At 38.4% G+C, this 12,441-nt stretch overlaps 2 protein-coding genes across 11 annotated transcripts in view; one reads left to right on the forward strand and one right to left on the reverse strand.

Moving 5' to 3' along the window:
* Positions 1-156: 156 nt before the first annotated feature.
* On the reverse strand, positions 157-4,637 carry sumf1 (sulfatase modifying factor 1). The gene is made up of 9 exons (XM_077530375.1): positions 4,346-4,637; positions 3,111-3,284; positions 2,944-3,018; positions 2,045-2,127; positions 1,840-1,962; positions 1,188-1,302; positions 710-823; positions 560-619; positions 157-437 (listed from the first exon to the last, which is right to left on the reverse strand). The coding sequence occupies exons 1-9, from the start codon at positions 4,583-4,585 to the stop codon at positions 348-350; spliced, it is 1,074 nt and encodes a 357-aa protein (XP_077386501.1). The 5' UTR covers positions 4,586-4,637; the 3' UTR covers positions 157-347.
* A 232-nt stretch (positions 4,638-4,869) lies between these two features.
* Positions 4,870-12,441, forward strand: part of LOC144024216 (inositol 1,4,5-trisphosphate-gated calcium channel ITPR1) — a 65,192-nt gene continuing 57,620 nt past the window's right edge. For all 10 annotated transcript variants that reach the window (XM_077530361.1, XM_077530362.1, XM_077530364.1 and 7 more), the window contains exons 1-3: positions 4,870-5,079; positions 5,582-5,696; positions 9,275-9,345. In XM_077530361.1, the coding sequence (XP_077386487.1) occupies positions 5,605-5,696; positions 9,275-9,345 (163 nt within the window). In that variant the 5' untranslated portion in view covers positions 4,870-5,079; positions 5,582-5,604. The remainder of the gene's footprint in view (positions 5,080-5,581; positions 5,697-9,274; positions 9,346-12,441) is intronic.

The raw sequence follows: 12,441 nt of genomic DNA on the forward strand, positions 1-12,441 counted from the left end.
CACAGATACTCATTAGATGAAAACATCTTCATAGTTCCAATCTCATTTATGTTGGCTCTTTGAGTATTTATTGCTTCAAACTAAGTCTATGAATACATATTTCCCATCTCCGTCACTGACATGAGAAAAATATTGTTTTATGAATACAGACAACTGTGCAAAAAAAGTTTTATATTTATTTATTTTTCATAAAATGAAAAGAGTAAATAAAACTTCAATAAAATCAGTTCATTCAATTTCTGTAGTAATGCACCACTTACATTTTGTACCTTAATCTAAAAAAAATTCAAAAGATAAAATATTTGGTTTAATGTGAACCAGAGCTCAAATGTAAGTCAGTGTGGCTCTTAAGAGACGCAGCGAAAACCAAGATTGGAGGCAGAGCTGTCCGGAGTGTTCTGGCTTCGTGCAGCACAGCGGTACCGGTAACAGTATGACTGAGGGAGGAAGAAATATGAAATTTAAGACACTAATGTACATAAATATACCTCAGGACAGGAGACTACACATGACAAACATGGCAGTGCACATGAAATAATAGAAGAAGTCATCACTTTACCTTGTGACACATGTATGACCCTCCCTTCTTGACTTTGTCAGAGCCTGATGGAGGACCTGCCTAAAACAAAAAGATAACAATGTTAGTGACAAGTGTGATATGTTAAGAGATCACAAATTGCTGAGGGATGACATTATTTTGTGAAGTTACTGGATTGTGTTGTCGTTCGGCGGAATGACGCACAGTCCACCAGTCTGACGTCCATTCCCACGCGTTGCCCACCATGTCGAACAGACCAAAAGCATTGGCGGGAAAAGACATGACCTGCAAGGTGTTTGTCAAGAAATTACATGTACATCTAACAACCAGAAAAGATTCTAAAAATAAAAAAAGACAAACAGTTACTATTTTTAATTAGATAAATTAATAAAACATATTTTTCAATTATAAATGATAAGATTAAAATATTGCATTATAAAATTACATATTAACTTTCTTATAGTGTATTACTGAACTTTCACATTGTGTAAATGTACAAAAATTCAATTGAATTCACAGGTTGAGAGCGCCCCCTATAGATGACGAGCTAGAATTAAAGTTATCAAGTTTCATCTTTGCTGAAGCCAAACCTCTAATATGAACTCTCTTGACAGCAAAAATAACATTTAATTTCCTGACTCTCACTTACCGGCGAGGTTTTGACGTATCCGTCTTCTGCAGAATTATGGTGAGGGAACTCGCCTTGCCAGAGGTTAGCATAGTGTTGCCCTTTAGGGTTCAATTGATTTCCCCAGGGGTAAAGTCTGAAAAAAAATTATTCATTTAATATGCCATTATTGTTAAAAAATAATTTTAACATTTATAATAATAAATTTGCATGTAGGATTCCATTTTTATCATGTCTATTTGGATCACTGATGTAAATCTGATAGGTGTGATGGAAAGGAAGGAAGATTACTTAAGAGGATCGTTACACATTAACTTTTGATGTATAATGGTGAAGAGTCCGTAGAATCTGTAATTGTATGATCTTTCGAAGGTTCGCGGTAATGCCGAAAGCTGTGTTTTGACCACCCAGACATTTTTTAAAGTTGCTTACCACAGTTTAACTATAAAAATTTGGAACACTGTATTTTTTAATAGTTTTAGAAAAAAGTACTGTTGTCATCATGGTAATTATGCCTGATTAAATCAAATCCTTTTTACATAAGCTAACACGATTGATAATCAAAACATTTCACCCACTGCAAATTGCAAACTGGAAATCAATTAAAAAAAAAAAAAAAAAACATGTCTAAAATTTTCAAGAACAATACAAACTGCCGAAGTGAGCATCCTACCTATTTTTTAAATGGCCTCTGCAGGCGTACTCCCACTCTGCCTCCGTCGGAAGCCTTTTGTTGGCCCAGGCGCAGTAAGCAACAGCATCTGCCCAGGATACATGGAGAACAGGATGATCAAGCCTAAAATGGATCAATCCGCTTGAATTAGTTTAGCCTCACTATGGTCAAACAAAAACAAAAATAGATAAGAGCGTCTCCTTGCCTATTTTTGATATTGGAGTCAGGGCCTTCAGGTCGTCTCCAGTTTGCCCCTTTGACTGGAAGCCACCAGGGGGCAGCAGCCACCTAAAAGAAAAAGAAGGAAAAAAAAAGCAAGATGACGACTTGATAAATCATAAATGTTAGTCAAAACAAAGGAGTTCAAGTATACAGACAATTAATGGTCCACTGAGTTCAGAGCTAATTAAATTGAACACATTAGTACTAAAAAGTCACTCGCATCAACGTTTGAAAAGTAGCAATATATGAACTGGATTGTTGGATTGTATGATAAATATGAGAGCATTGCTTAGAAAGTCATACATTTATTACTGGTTGGCTTTTGTCACTTGAAGGCCATTTAACAGCCAACTGTAGAACACTGTCAGGGTTCTTACACCAACAGTCATATACATAGTCTATACAGTGTGTGGCCTAGGACAGCATACATAAAATAACACGTTTTCAATCTGTTCAGGCTGCTATCAAGAAGGGTTTTATAATTGCAAGGTGTGTCATGCAGCTGTCACAAAGAATTATGTTACATAATCACAAAAGAGCTTTACAAGCTTGATTACACAGTGAACGTTTCTCTTCAATGTTGGCCTTGTGTCATGCTGTGGTTCGCTTCCTGCTAAAATGTGTGGCGGCTGTGCACCAGCAGCCACTTAGCAAATAAATAAATAAATAAATTGCAGCAAACATGCCCACAGGAAGCAGTGGGGGGGGGACAGCCTGTGAACTTCACCCCTTGGCGCAGACAGCTGCAGGTTACCATGACGACCACAATGAGAGCGTGCCCATCTGTGGGCCATTATATACTTGAGTGGTGTGTGTAAAATATTCAGAGTTTGTTTTTATGTTTGTGCACCACAACAACAGTGACAATAAGGAAGTACTTACCGCTTGTGTGATTTCGCTTTTGACTGTCTCACTTAAAATTCCTTCAAAAACAAATGAGTCCCCAAAATTCTCTGCCTGAAAGAATTAAAAAAAAAAAAAAGTGAGCGAACCATATCACAAAAACAGGGACGTAAACAACATGCATAGCTGTACTGATCAACTAGCACCTCTGTCACATAGCCTGTGGTATTGGCGAAGTTCTGGAACTGTCGGTTGGTGACTTCCTGGATGTCCATGTAGAAGGAGTCCACGTGGACCTGTCTCTGAGGACCCTCACCATCAGCAGGGATGCCCGGGTTGTCTGTTCCCATTTGAAATTCTCCGCCAGGAATTAGCACCATCTATATACGGCATAAAGGATAAATACTCGTTAATCTTGGTGTCAATTGATGTTATAATGTTATGGCTTTGAATATTCTAAGCTTTTGATGATACTTTTCTTAATGCAAACACGGTAAGAACTTCCGGCCCCTTTTATCACTTTTTTTTTGTTAGAACTTGTTAAGGTTACCAAAGATGATCTTTGAGACGACATCTAATATATATAATATAACATAATATATATATAATATAATATAACATCAAGTAACATTTTGTAGCACCAATCTTATTCTTCATAGTTGCACCTCAAAAACACGCACAGCACGTTTCACCCATATCTATCCAGTATCCCGAGAAATAGCATTACAGTACTAGTGAAATTACACATAGTCAAAATGTGATTAGCTTAGCATCATTTTAATGTTAATTTATGATTTTGAAATAAGTACAAAATCAAATTCACCATTGCCAAGTACATAATGTTTGAATTTTGGTGGAAATATTGTGCATATGAATTTTGGTGAAGGTATGTTGAGAAAGAGTTAAGTTAAGCTTTGTAACTCTCATTTAATGTTGCTTTTGGGACCTGATTTTCAATTGGCAAAATAACTCAAAAACGTTCTACAAAAAATGACATTGTCATTGACATGTCATTTCCACACACAGAAAGCTAAAGTTCTCTGGAACCTTTAATCCGATTTTCGAACTTATATCTGCGTTGTGCTCAGGTTTAATAAGTGTCCTTTCCAACCAGCCTGCATCTTTGTTACTAATGTTGAGTGAGAGAGTGAGAGAGAGAGAGAGAGAGAGAGAGAGAGAGAGAGAGAGAGAGAGAGAGAGAGAGATGTCCATGACTAGTCTATCGAACTGCTTTTTGTCAGAAAGTAGTTGATTCAAATAATTTTAACAAGTAGACTTTTAAAAACTATTAACGTTCTAGCACTCAATTAATTTGTAGACATCTCAACTCAGCAGGCAACTTGTAATCGAATTTAAAATAAATATAGTTTCGATCAACTTGAGACACTAAATACGGGGAAAAAAAAGAGCTATTTGCTTAAAAGAAATTGTGGATGATTACCTGACTTAGCATCTTCTTGACTCCAAGTGTGTCAGACTGCATCTCATTGGCATCTCTGGAATATTTTGCACTTGGCTTCTCCGATGTTGTGCTTTCGCGAACACCAGCGTCCCTCTTTAAACTCTCACAGCCGCAACTGGCTGAACCCGGCGAGGTGACGGGCTCGGAGTGAGCCCTGCATACAAGCGTTTTGTCCAGACAGCCCAAATATAAAATTAATAAGGCTAAAAAGCGGAGCATTTTTGCTTACACGTCGCTCATGTTGTTGACACTTCCGCAAAGTCACGTGGTCAGTCAGCTGGTACTGTCGTTCTAAATTACGCCTCCAGAGGCTGGTAGTGGTACTGCCAATTTAAATAAATTAAAATATTGAATAATGGATTTTAAAAAATGAATACTATAATAATAATTTATTTTTAATGCAGTCTATGAATAATTAATTACGTCAGGGTCATCCACTGATTAATAAAACCAAATAATTTCCCAGAAATCAACAGTGCCGCCGCGCGGGAAGAAGCGGCAGTGCTCAAGCAGCAGCGGGCAGCTCAAGCTCAGAGCACCAGACAGCACCGCACAGCAGAGCACGTCTGTCCCTCTCCTTGCTGGCACAAACAGCCACGAACCCTGGCTTGTATCACTATCGCTCGGCCGAACGAGGAGAGCGTGGTGCCGCCGTCATGTTGTCGTAGCTGGCCCTCGGAGAGCCGAACATCCGAGCGTTCAACGCCGCCGAGGTAAAGTTGCAGCTCTTCAACTTCTTTTCCTTATCTTCATCCTCTTCTCTGCAGAGAAGATAGAGCGCTCCATAAATGGCTAACACTGTTTTCCCACTGCTGAGCGTTCTTATCGTTCGTACAAGCCATGTTTCTTGATTTTCTGATATCTGACAGGTTTGTTGTTGTTTTTTTAAGGCACAAATAATGCCAATGCTAGGAGGATGAATTGCCTGTTTGCACAAGTTTATATGTTTTGTTTCCTGTGCAACCACTGTTTTGGACCTGTTGCAGGTGCACAGCTTCCTGTTTGAAGTCCTAATTATTAACTATTCAGACTAAAAACAGCAGCAATCTATTGCTGTAACATGAAACGGAATTTTCCTGCAAACTCATGTAAATGCACAGAGTTGTAGCAGCCTCACATCTAAATTAGCCTAACTGATGTATTAGAGTAGACAAACTAGCATTGGCAAGATGCTGGATAGCATCCTTTATTTTTTTTTTACTTCCTCTGCTGCAGGTGTTCCTTAGTGTGCTTCCAACATGTCAGATAAAATGTCCAGCTTCCTGCACATCGGGGATATCTGCTCCCTGTACGCAGAGGGGTCCACCAGTGGATTCATCAGCACTCTGGGGTAAGCACATTGACTGGTCCACATGACACTTGCAGAATGTGGAAGATAATAAACTAGATGAAGAGAAGTAAACATGTTGTTTTTCTCCAAAGTGAATCAAGTTGGTGGTGATAGTTTAGGACAATTTGGCTTCAAGTAAGCCTGCAACAGTATTCCGTTAAAATAAATGTCATTTATATGGTTTGGGTAGCTGAAATGTTATGTATGCCTCTCTCATGCTTGTTGTTTACTGCTCAAAATGAAGACAAAAATGACACCATAAAGACAAATAATGAGACAGACATTGACACAGCCAGATGATCGTGCTGAGAGAGGTGAAGAGAAGCAAGTTGAGGACACCCCAGGGGAATTGTGAGACACCAGCTTTCAGAGAAAGGGCACAGAGCAGGACTGAGAGACTGCTGAAGACCCTGAAAATGGGGAGGCTGAAAGTTGAGAGTGAGACATATTAGACAAAGTGCTTTATGTGCATGCACAAGCACTGGACCGTCAGGTTTGCATGTTGGAAAAAAAAACAAACATTTGCCTGCGTGTCTGTTAGATGTAATTTGAATAAGATTCGGATTAACAGTAATGCTTATTTAATAGGTAACGGCAGATAAATCCAATAACGGCTTTAAAAATTTGGAAATGTGATGCATAGTGATGTAATTTATTATTTATAAAATAATGTGTATGTATGTGTGTCTTTTCATTTTTAATTTTTGCAAAAAAGCAAAGGTCCAGGAATAAACAACATTTTAGAAACCCAGTAAGTGTAAGCTATGTTGTGGGCTAGCTTGGTTTTGTGTTGGAAGTTTAGCTAGCATCATCTTGACGCATTCAATCAACTCAAGCTGTCTGGTCTGGCAGGCTGCTATTAGAATTCATAAAGTTAGCCCACAGCATGTCTGGACCAGAAGTCTCACCTTGTAAAAATAAAATATTGATTGTGATAATAACTTCTTGTTAGCTCTGGCTGCCGCTTGTTGGGTGAATGATGGTAGCTTCAGTTGTCATTCAAACGTCACTGCTAATGGATCCTTTGGTGTAACCGTGATTTTTTTTTACTGGCATGCTTTTATTTTGAAAACTGGACATTACTGGATACAGAATGTGATACGCGGATGTTGCCAGTGTTACCAAAGAGACTGGGACGTTGCCATGAGTTGTTAATAAAAATGTGCTTTGTTGTGAAATGCGCCTTGCTGTCCTATAAACTCTTTTTACAACCCCAGCCCGTCACCGAATAAAATTTGGCGCATGTCCGTCATCCACTCCGCTTGACGAATATATTCCCGGGCTGATTTTTGTTCCCAGTCCTTCTCTATCTGAATGCAGTTCTGTATGATCTTTGTTCAGAGATGGGGTCACAGGCCACAGTGTTACAGGGGCATTCTCCCCCCTAGTGCTGCCAGTGGGTCTGCACTGGCTGCCACTGTATTTGTGAATGGATCCATTTAATGGGTTCTTCCTTGGCAGATGGCAACTACCACACTCCTTCATTAAGAATCATGGCTAGAAATGTACTTTTTTTTTGCATGATCCTGCTAACGGACAATTGGGGAAAAACATTGCAGCCTGTGTCTGTCCAGGCTAAGCATTTTTCTCATTCATATATTGTGGTTCCATCAGGAACACTGTTGTGGATGTCGGTGGTCGAATATTTGCATATGTAAGAGGCATCAATTCCCACTCTCAATGACAGAAGTAATTTTGCAATTTATCACATTAAACAAAGGTGTGAGAATCAAGACCAGCGCATTAATGGCCATCTTTTATAATTCTGCTATTTGCTATTTGACGGGGGTCCACTGCACAGTGTTGGTAGATGTAAATAATAAATGGTGTTATTTGTGAATATAGCCAGAGTAAAAGTGGTTAACAGATGAAAACTATAAAAGCCAATATTGTCTTTTGCGGATTCAGTAAAGCTGTAAGGACGATGAGTCATGGTGTTGCAGTCGATTAAAAAATGAAATGCCTTCCTTTGTAAAGTCCAAGTCTTTATAGAGACTTTGAGGCATTTGCTGCATTCCACAACATCCCACGCACATAGGACTGCATAAATTTGCAAAATTGTCATATCAGTTTTGGCCTGCTGCTTTTTTTCTCCACGCGTAAACACCAACTCAGCTACATTCTTAACATGATCAGCTACATTCTTTACAATGAGTTGCAAGTTGCAACCCTTTATACTCTCATTTAGAGCTTTTTTTTTTTTCTTCTTTTTTTTTTTAAACTTGTTTGAATTTCAAATCAGTTGTTACTATCGGAAATAATGCATTTAGGATTTATTTGTTCCAGCATCGAACTGTCACTATTGTAAATACTTAAGTACTGTAAGTAAGTACTGTACACATGATTTAATAGTATTATTTTTTTTGTAACTGCCATTCTTACTGTCAGCACGAAACATTAACCAATGTGGACAATAACCATTGTGTACATTGCTTAAAATCAATGAAGCGCGACGGTTAGGAAAAGGGTTGAAGTAAAATAGTAGATTTTTGTCTGGGGTGTTTTTCCCATTAGGGATGGATATGTGATTGAATATCTCTGAGAAAATTACCAATCAATATCTTTATTTATTTTATTTATTTTTGAGAGAATGGGACAAACTGTATATCAACTTTTTTTTGTTTTTTTTTAATCTAAAGATCTACTTCTTTGCTACTGATTAATGTGAAGGGCTGCCAGTTCGATACATATTTATGAAATAATATATTTGCTCAAATTTCCCTCAATGCAGTAATGACCCTTCCATGGCGGAGGTTGTGTCCCCTGCAACAAGCTAGAAATACCGTATTTAATCTTCATCCATACATCCATACATCCATCCATCCATTTACTAAACCGCTTACTCCTCACAAGGGTCGCAGGGTAATCTCTAGGCATGTTTTACATTTCCGGCACTTCATTTTTTTTAAAGGTCTCGTAAAGAGAGAGCACGAGCAATGGATAACAAAAATATTGTACAAACAGTCTAACGGTGTACTGATCCTTTTGTAACAAATACTATTTTATAAAAAAATAATAATAATAATTTATCATCTCACAATATCAATAATCATGCCCAAAGATGTACATTATGAAATTAACCATACAGCTGTCACTTTCTGTAGGCGTACGAATCACAGGATCGCAGCAATAATTTTCAACAAAAACTAGGCTGTGGTGAAATATTGTTTTGTTCTTTCTTTCAAATTTAGTCTCAAATTAATTGCGCTGCAATCTAGTGGTTAACAGTAGAATTAACCAGATGAGCGATAGCAAAAGTCTTCATGGATGTAGTTTGACTTTCCAGCTGCTAGTTGACGGTGAATCAACAGCGCCTCTGCTGGTTGCAATCTAGTTTTCCGTAATTGGTTCAGCACATGATTAATCAATCAATTTCACACAATCTACCAATCCAGCCACTGATTACTTTGCCCATTTTCCAACATAACACAATTCAAAATTATTGTCAATTAATTGTAAACGGTATCACTAAAACAGTTTACTGGTTAGTTTGTTAACAGTGATATATTTATTTGGTGATAGATTCGAAAAATGCCTCACATTACATTAACAGTGCTGCAATATGCTTCAATCTGCAGCTTGGTGGATGACCGCTGTGTGGTCCAGCCTGATGCAGGGGACCTCAACAACCCCCCAAAGAAGTTCAGAGGTAAGAGGCACAGAGATTGTCCCCCAGAGGCTGACATCATCCCCACAAACTGCTGCGTGTTTATACTAAGAGCTCTGTGATAGACACCGCTCCATGTGTTGTGCTGCGTTTCTTTGGTGACGACCACAATACCCCTGCCCACCGGGCTTCAAACAGAGATTCCATTGGCAATGCTCAAGCTGCATCCACCTCACGTCAGAAAACAGCATTGATGTTAATAAACCAAGCACCATTGGAAAGCTTTTCATATGGAAAAAAAAGCATTGATATGCTTATTTGGATGTAATTGGTATAAATAACCCTCATACAGGAAGTGGAACTCGTGACCTTTGGTTCTCAGGCTGGAGGCTTGTATCTCTGGGGGCTGCTGGCCTTACGTTGCATAGAATGTCTCTTGCATAATCTTGACACTCTGTCAGTCATCTCTTTGCAAAACAGCTGATTAAAATGTGTCCCTTAAGGAAAATCATGTTTGATAGATTTTGAAGACAAATATGTTTATGCTAGAGCACTTGCGAAAACAGTCCAAGCTAAATTTGAAGAGTCATTCCCAAATTAGCCCACATGATAATGATCTACAAATGGAATTCTCCTTGTTGCTGTGGAAATGTAGATTCTGAACTAAGGCTCAATCTTATCACATATTGTTGAACATGTTTCACAGTCACAGAGGCACAAATCATTTTAAGACTTAATGATGTAACATTGATGTTTACGATGATATTTTACAGTCCCAAAGGTGGACAGACATTTTAATTGTGTTTAGAGGCTGACATTTGTCTACACTCGCTTACAAGCCCTCACTACTTTTATATCCCAAACAACTGCCCAGTTTATATGCATAGATGACAGGGAAAGAGAAACTATTAGTTAGTGTGTTATATTCACATTGTGCTAATCTGGTTTCAGATGGACTGTCTAGATTGTAAATTACCAGCAACATACTATAAGTGCAAACTATTTGAAGAGCACTTTTTGGCAGCAATCATGATGCCTCATTTTGTAAAGAAGGATTTCGCTAATCACTTTTCGTCCTTTAATCCTCCATGCTCCCTCCTCTGTCACCTTATTGACTCGTCAGAAGGTAGACTGTGCTCTAACCCTATAATGTCTTTCCATTTCCACCAGCAGCAATATGCTAGATTTTCACATTTTCCACCCACATGGTTCATACTAATGCACAAGGAACAACCTGTAGTTGCAGAACTAAATGACGTAGATTTGGTATATTTGAAGTGTGCTTGTGCTCTTGAGCAGAGTGAACGAGATTAAAGAGCCTTTGGTAACTGTCTTGTCAGCTGCTCCTGATCAGAAGAGGCCTTTATGTCAGTGTGAGGTGACTCTGGCCGTCAACCAGAAGGTGAAAAGAAGTGCTAGTGTGAATGAAAGCAAGCAACGAAAGCAACATGTCAAGATATTGCATGCCCGTGTCCAAACAGATTTAAAGGTTCCTATTATAGTGGATTTGGTATCCCATTCGCAAGGGTTGGTGATTTGAATGATTTTGTTAAAATTACATTTATTATTACTAAAAAATTATGCAATATAATTGTCTTGTTTACTTTGGAGATTGACAACCATGGACTATAGATAGTTTACTAGAATTCAAATACCATATTAGTTGTACGTCTTTGGCATATCGTCTGAGAACAAGTACCCTATTCTAGTTACCTCCATGAGGCCTCGCAAATCAATGCTGCTCGAGTTTGGTACTCATGAGCAGAATTAAACCTGTAAGTGAAAAGTTTTGAGAATTGTTTCAGGAAATATTTTTAAAAAGATGCCTGTAAAAATGAGTCACTTTTGATAGTTTTTTTTTCAACTAGTTGTAGTGACTTGCATTTTATTAATAAATGATCGAATGGCTTCAATCATCAATTTGGCCTGCTACTGCCTGCCACTGGTGTGTAGATGATTTGCTGAAAATAAATTGTGGATCCAGATTCCCAAATCCAGAAACGACCAGATTGATGATGTCACCAATATTAACATCGCCATTAGCAGTGTTTTATGATCATTGTCATGTTTGTTCAGGCATAGCCTACAGGTCTTGTTAACTGTGTCATCTGTGTCTAGTACTGTCACTGCTGAGGTATGCTCAACATTTCCCCCTAATGTAAACAGAAGCACTCTGAATGTAATGCACTCATGCAGGTCATGAGCTATATTTCACACTGACACAGAAAAGAACTGAGTGGTAGTCAAAGCAAAGCAATTTACTACTGTGCACAATGTACCAATAATCAATGTCTTTTTTTTTTTTTTTTTTTTTGTATATTACAGTTCAGTTCATCATAGACTTCACCCACAATTACATTTCAATACTCGTAACCTCAGCATGGATATATTAATAACCCGAGACAGAAGCTTATCTTATCATCATTTCATTTGTAGCATCTAAACCCAGAAATATGTAACTGGTTTCCGGTAAACAAGTTGAGTTGAGTTGTGTTGAGTTGATCAAGATCTTCCACTTTTCCCGGTTCATTTAACATCAGCGTCTTCTTGTTAGGATGTCTCTGAACACCAATCCACTTGGAGCAATGCAGAGCCGGCTGTTCTTTAAAATGACCTAAGTTGTTCTCCACACAAATCAGCTGGTTAATTACCAGAAATAGACCTGTCTAGTGCATTCCTTTCCAAATAAGTCCAACATAAGTGCATAGTTTTACTGGCCATCGAGAGGGAGACACCTTACTGGAAATGGCCAAGGCTGCTATTGTGGGATATTTGTTGTCTTAGATACTCTGCAAATGATGAGAGGCTTCCTCTATCTCTTAACAGGATAAGAACGTTGGAGCGAGTAGCAGTTTATACAACCCAGATCAGTGAGGATGTTGTTGACTTAACACAGAATAGAAGTCTTATGCAATGTGTGTCTTTAGGTCCCCTGCCAGATGTTGTTGGAGAGTTGCTCACACTTCACAGTGATACTAGGAAGTCTTTCTATCACATGACATTTTTTTGGATGTTTACTTAGGAGAGGCTATCTTCAAAAAAATATGCAATTTATATTATAAATATCTGCACAAATGTGAAGTGCTGCCTTTGGTGGTTCCAAGTGTAGGACCAGAGGACAGAGAGCCTCTTCGGAAA

The sequence above is a fragment of the Festucalex cinctus genome, chromosome 8 (genome assembly GCF_051991245.1).
Source record: "Festucalex cinctus isolate MCC-2025b chromosome 8, RoL_Fcin_1.0, whole genome shotgun sequence".
Classification (NCBI taxonomy): domain Eukaryota; kingdom Metazoa; phylum Chordata; class Actinopteri; order Syngnathiformes; family Syngnathidae; genus Festucalex; species Festucalex cinctus.

Coding starts and splice junctions, on each gene's coding strand:
- sumf1 (XM_077530375.1), bottom strand. CDS start 4,585: ATGCTCCGCTTTTTAGCCTTATTAATTTTATATTTGGGCTGTCTGGAC. Junction 2,128..2,943: donor AAAGCGAAATCACACAAGCG/GTAAGTACTTCC, acceptor TTTTTCTTTTAG/GTGGCTGCTGCCCCCTGGTG. Junction 438..559: donor GGTCATACATGTGTCACAAG/GTAAAGTGATGA, acceptor TTCCTCCCTCAG/TCATACTGTTACCGGTACCG.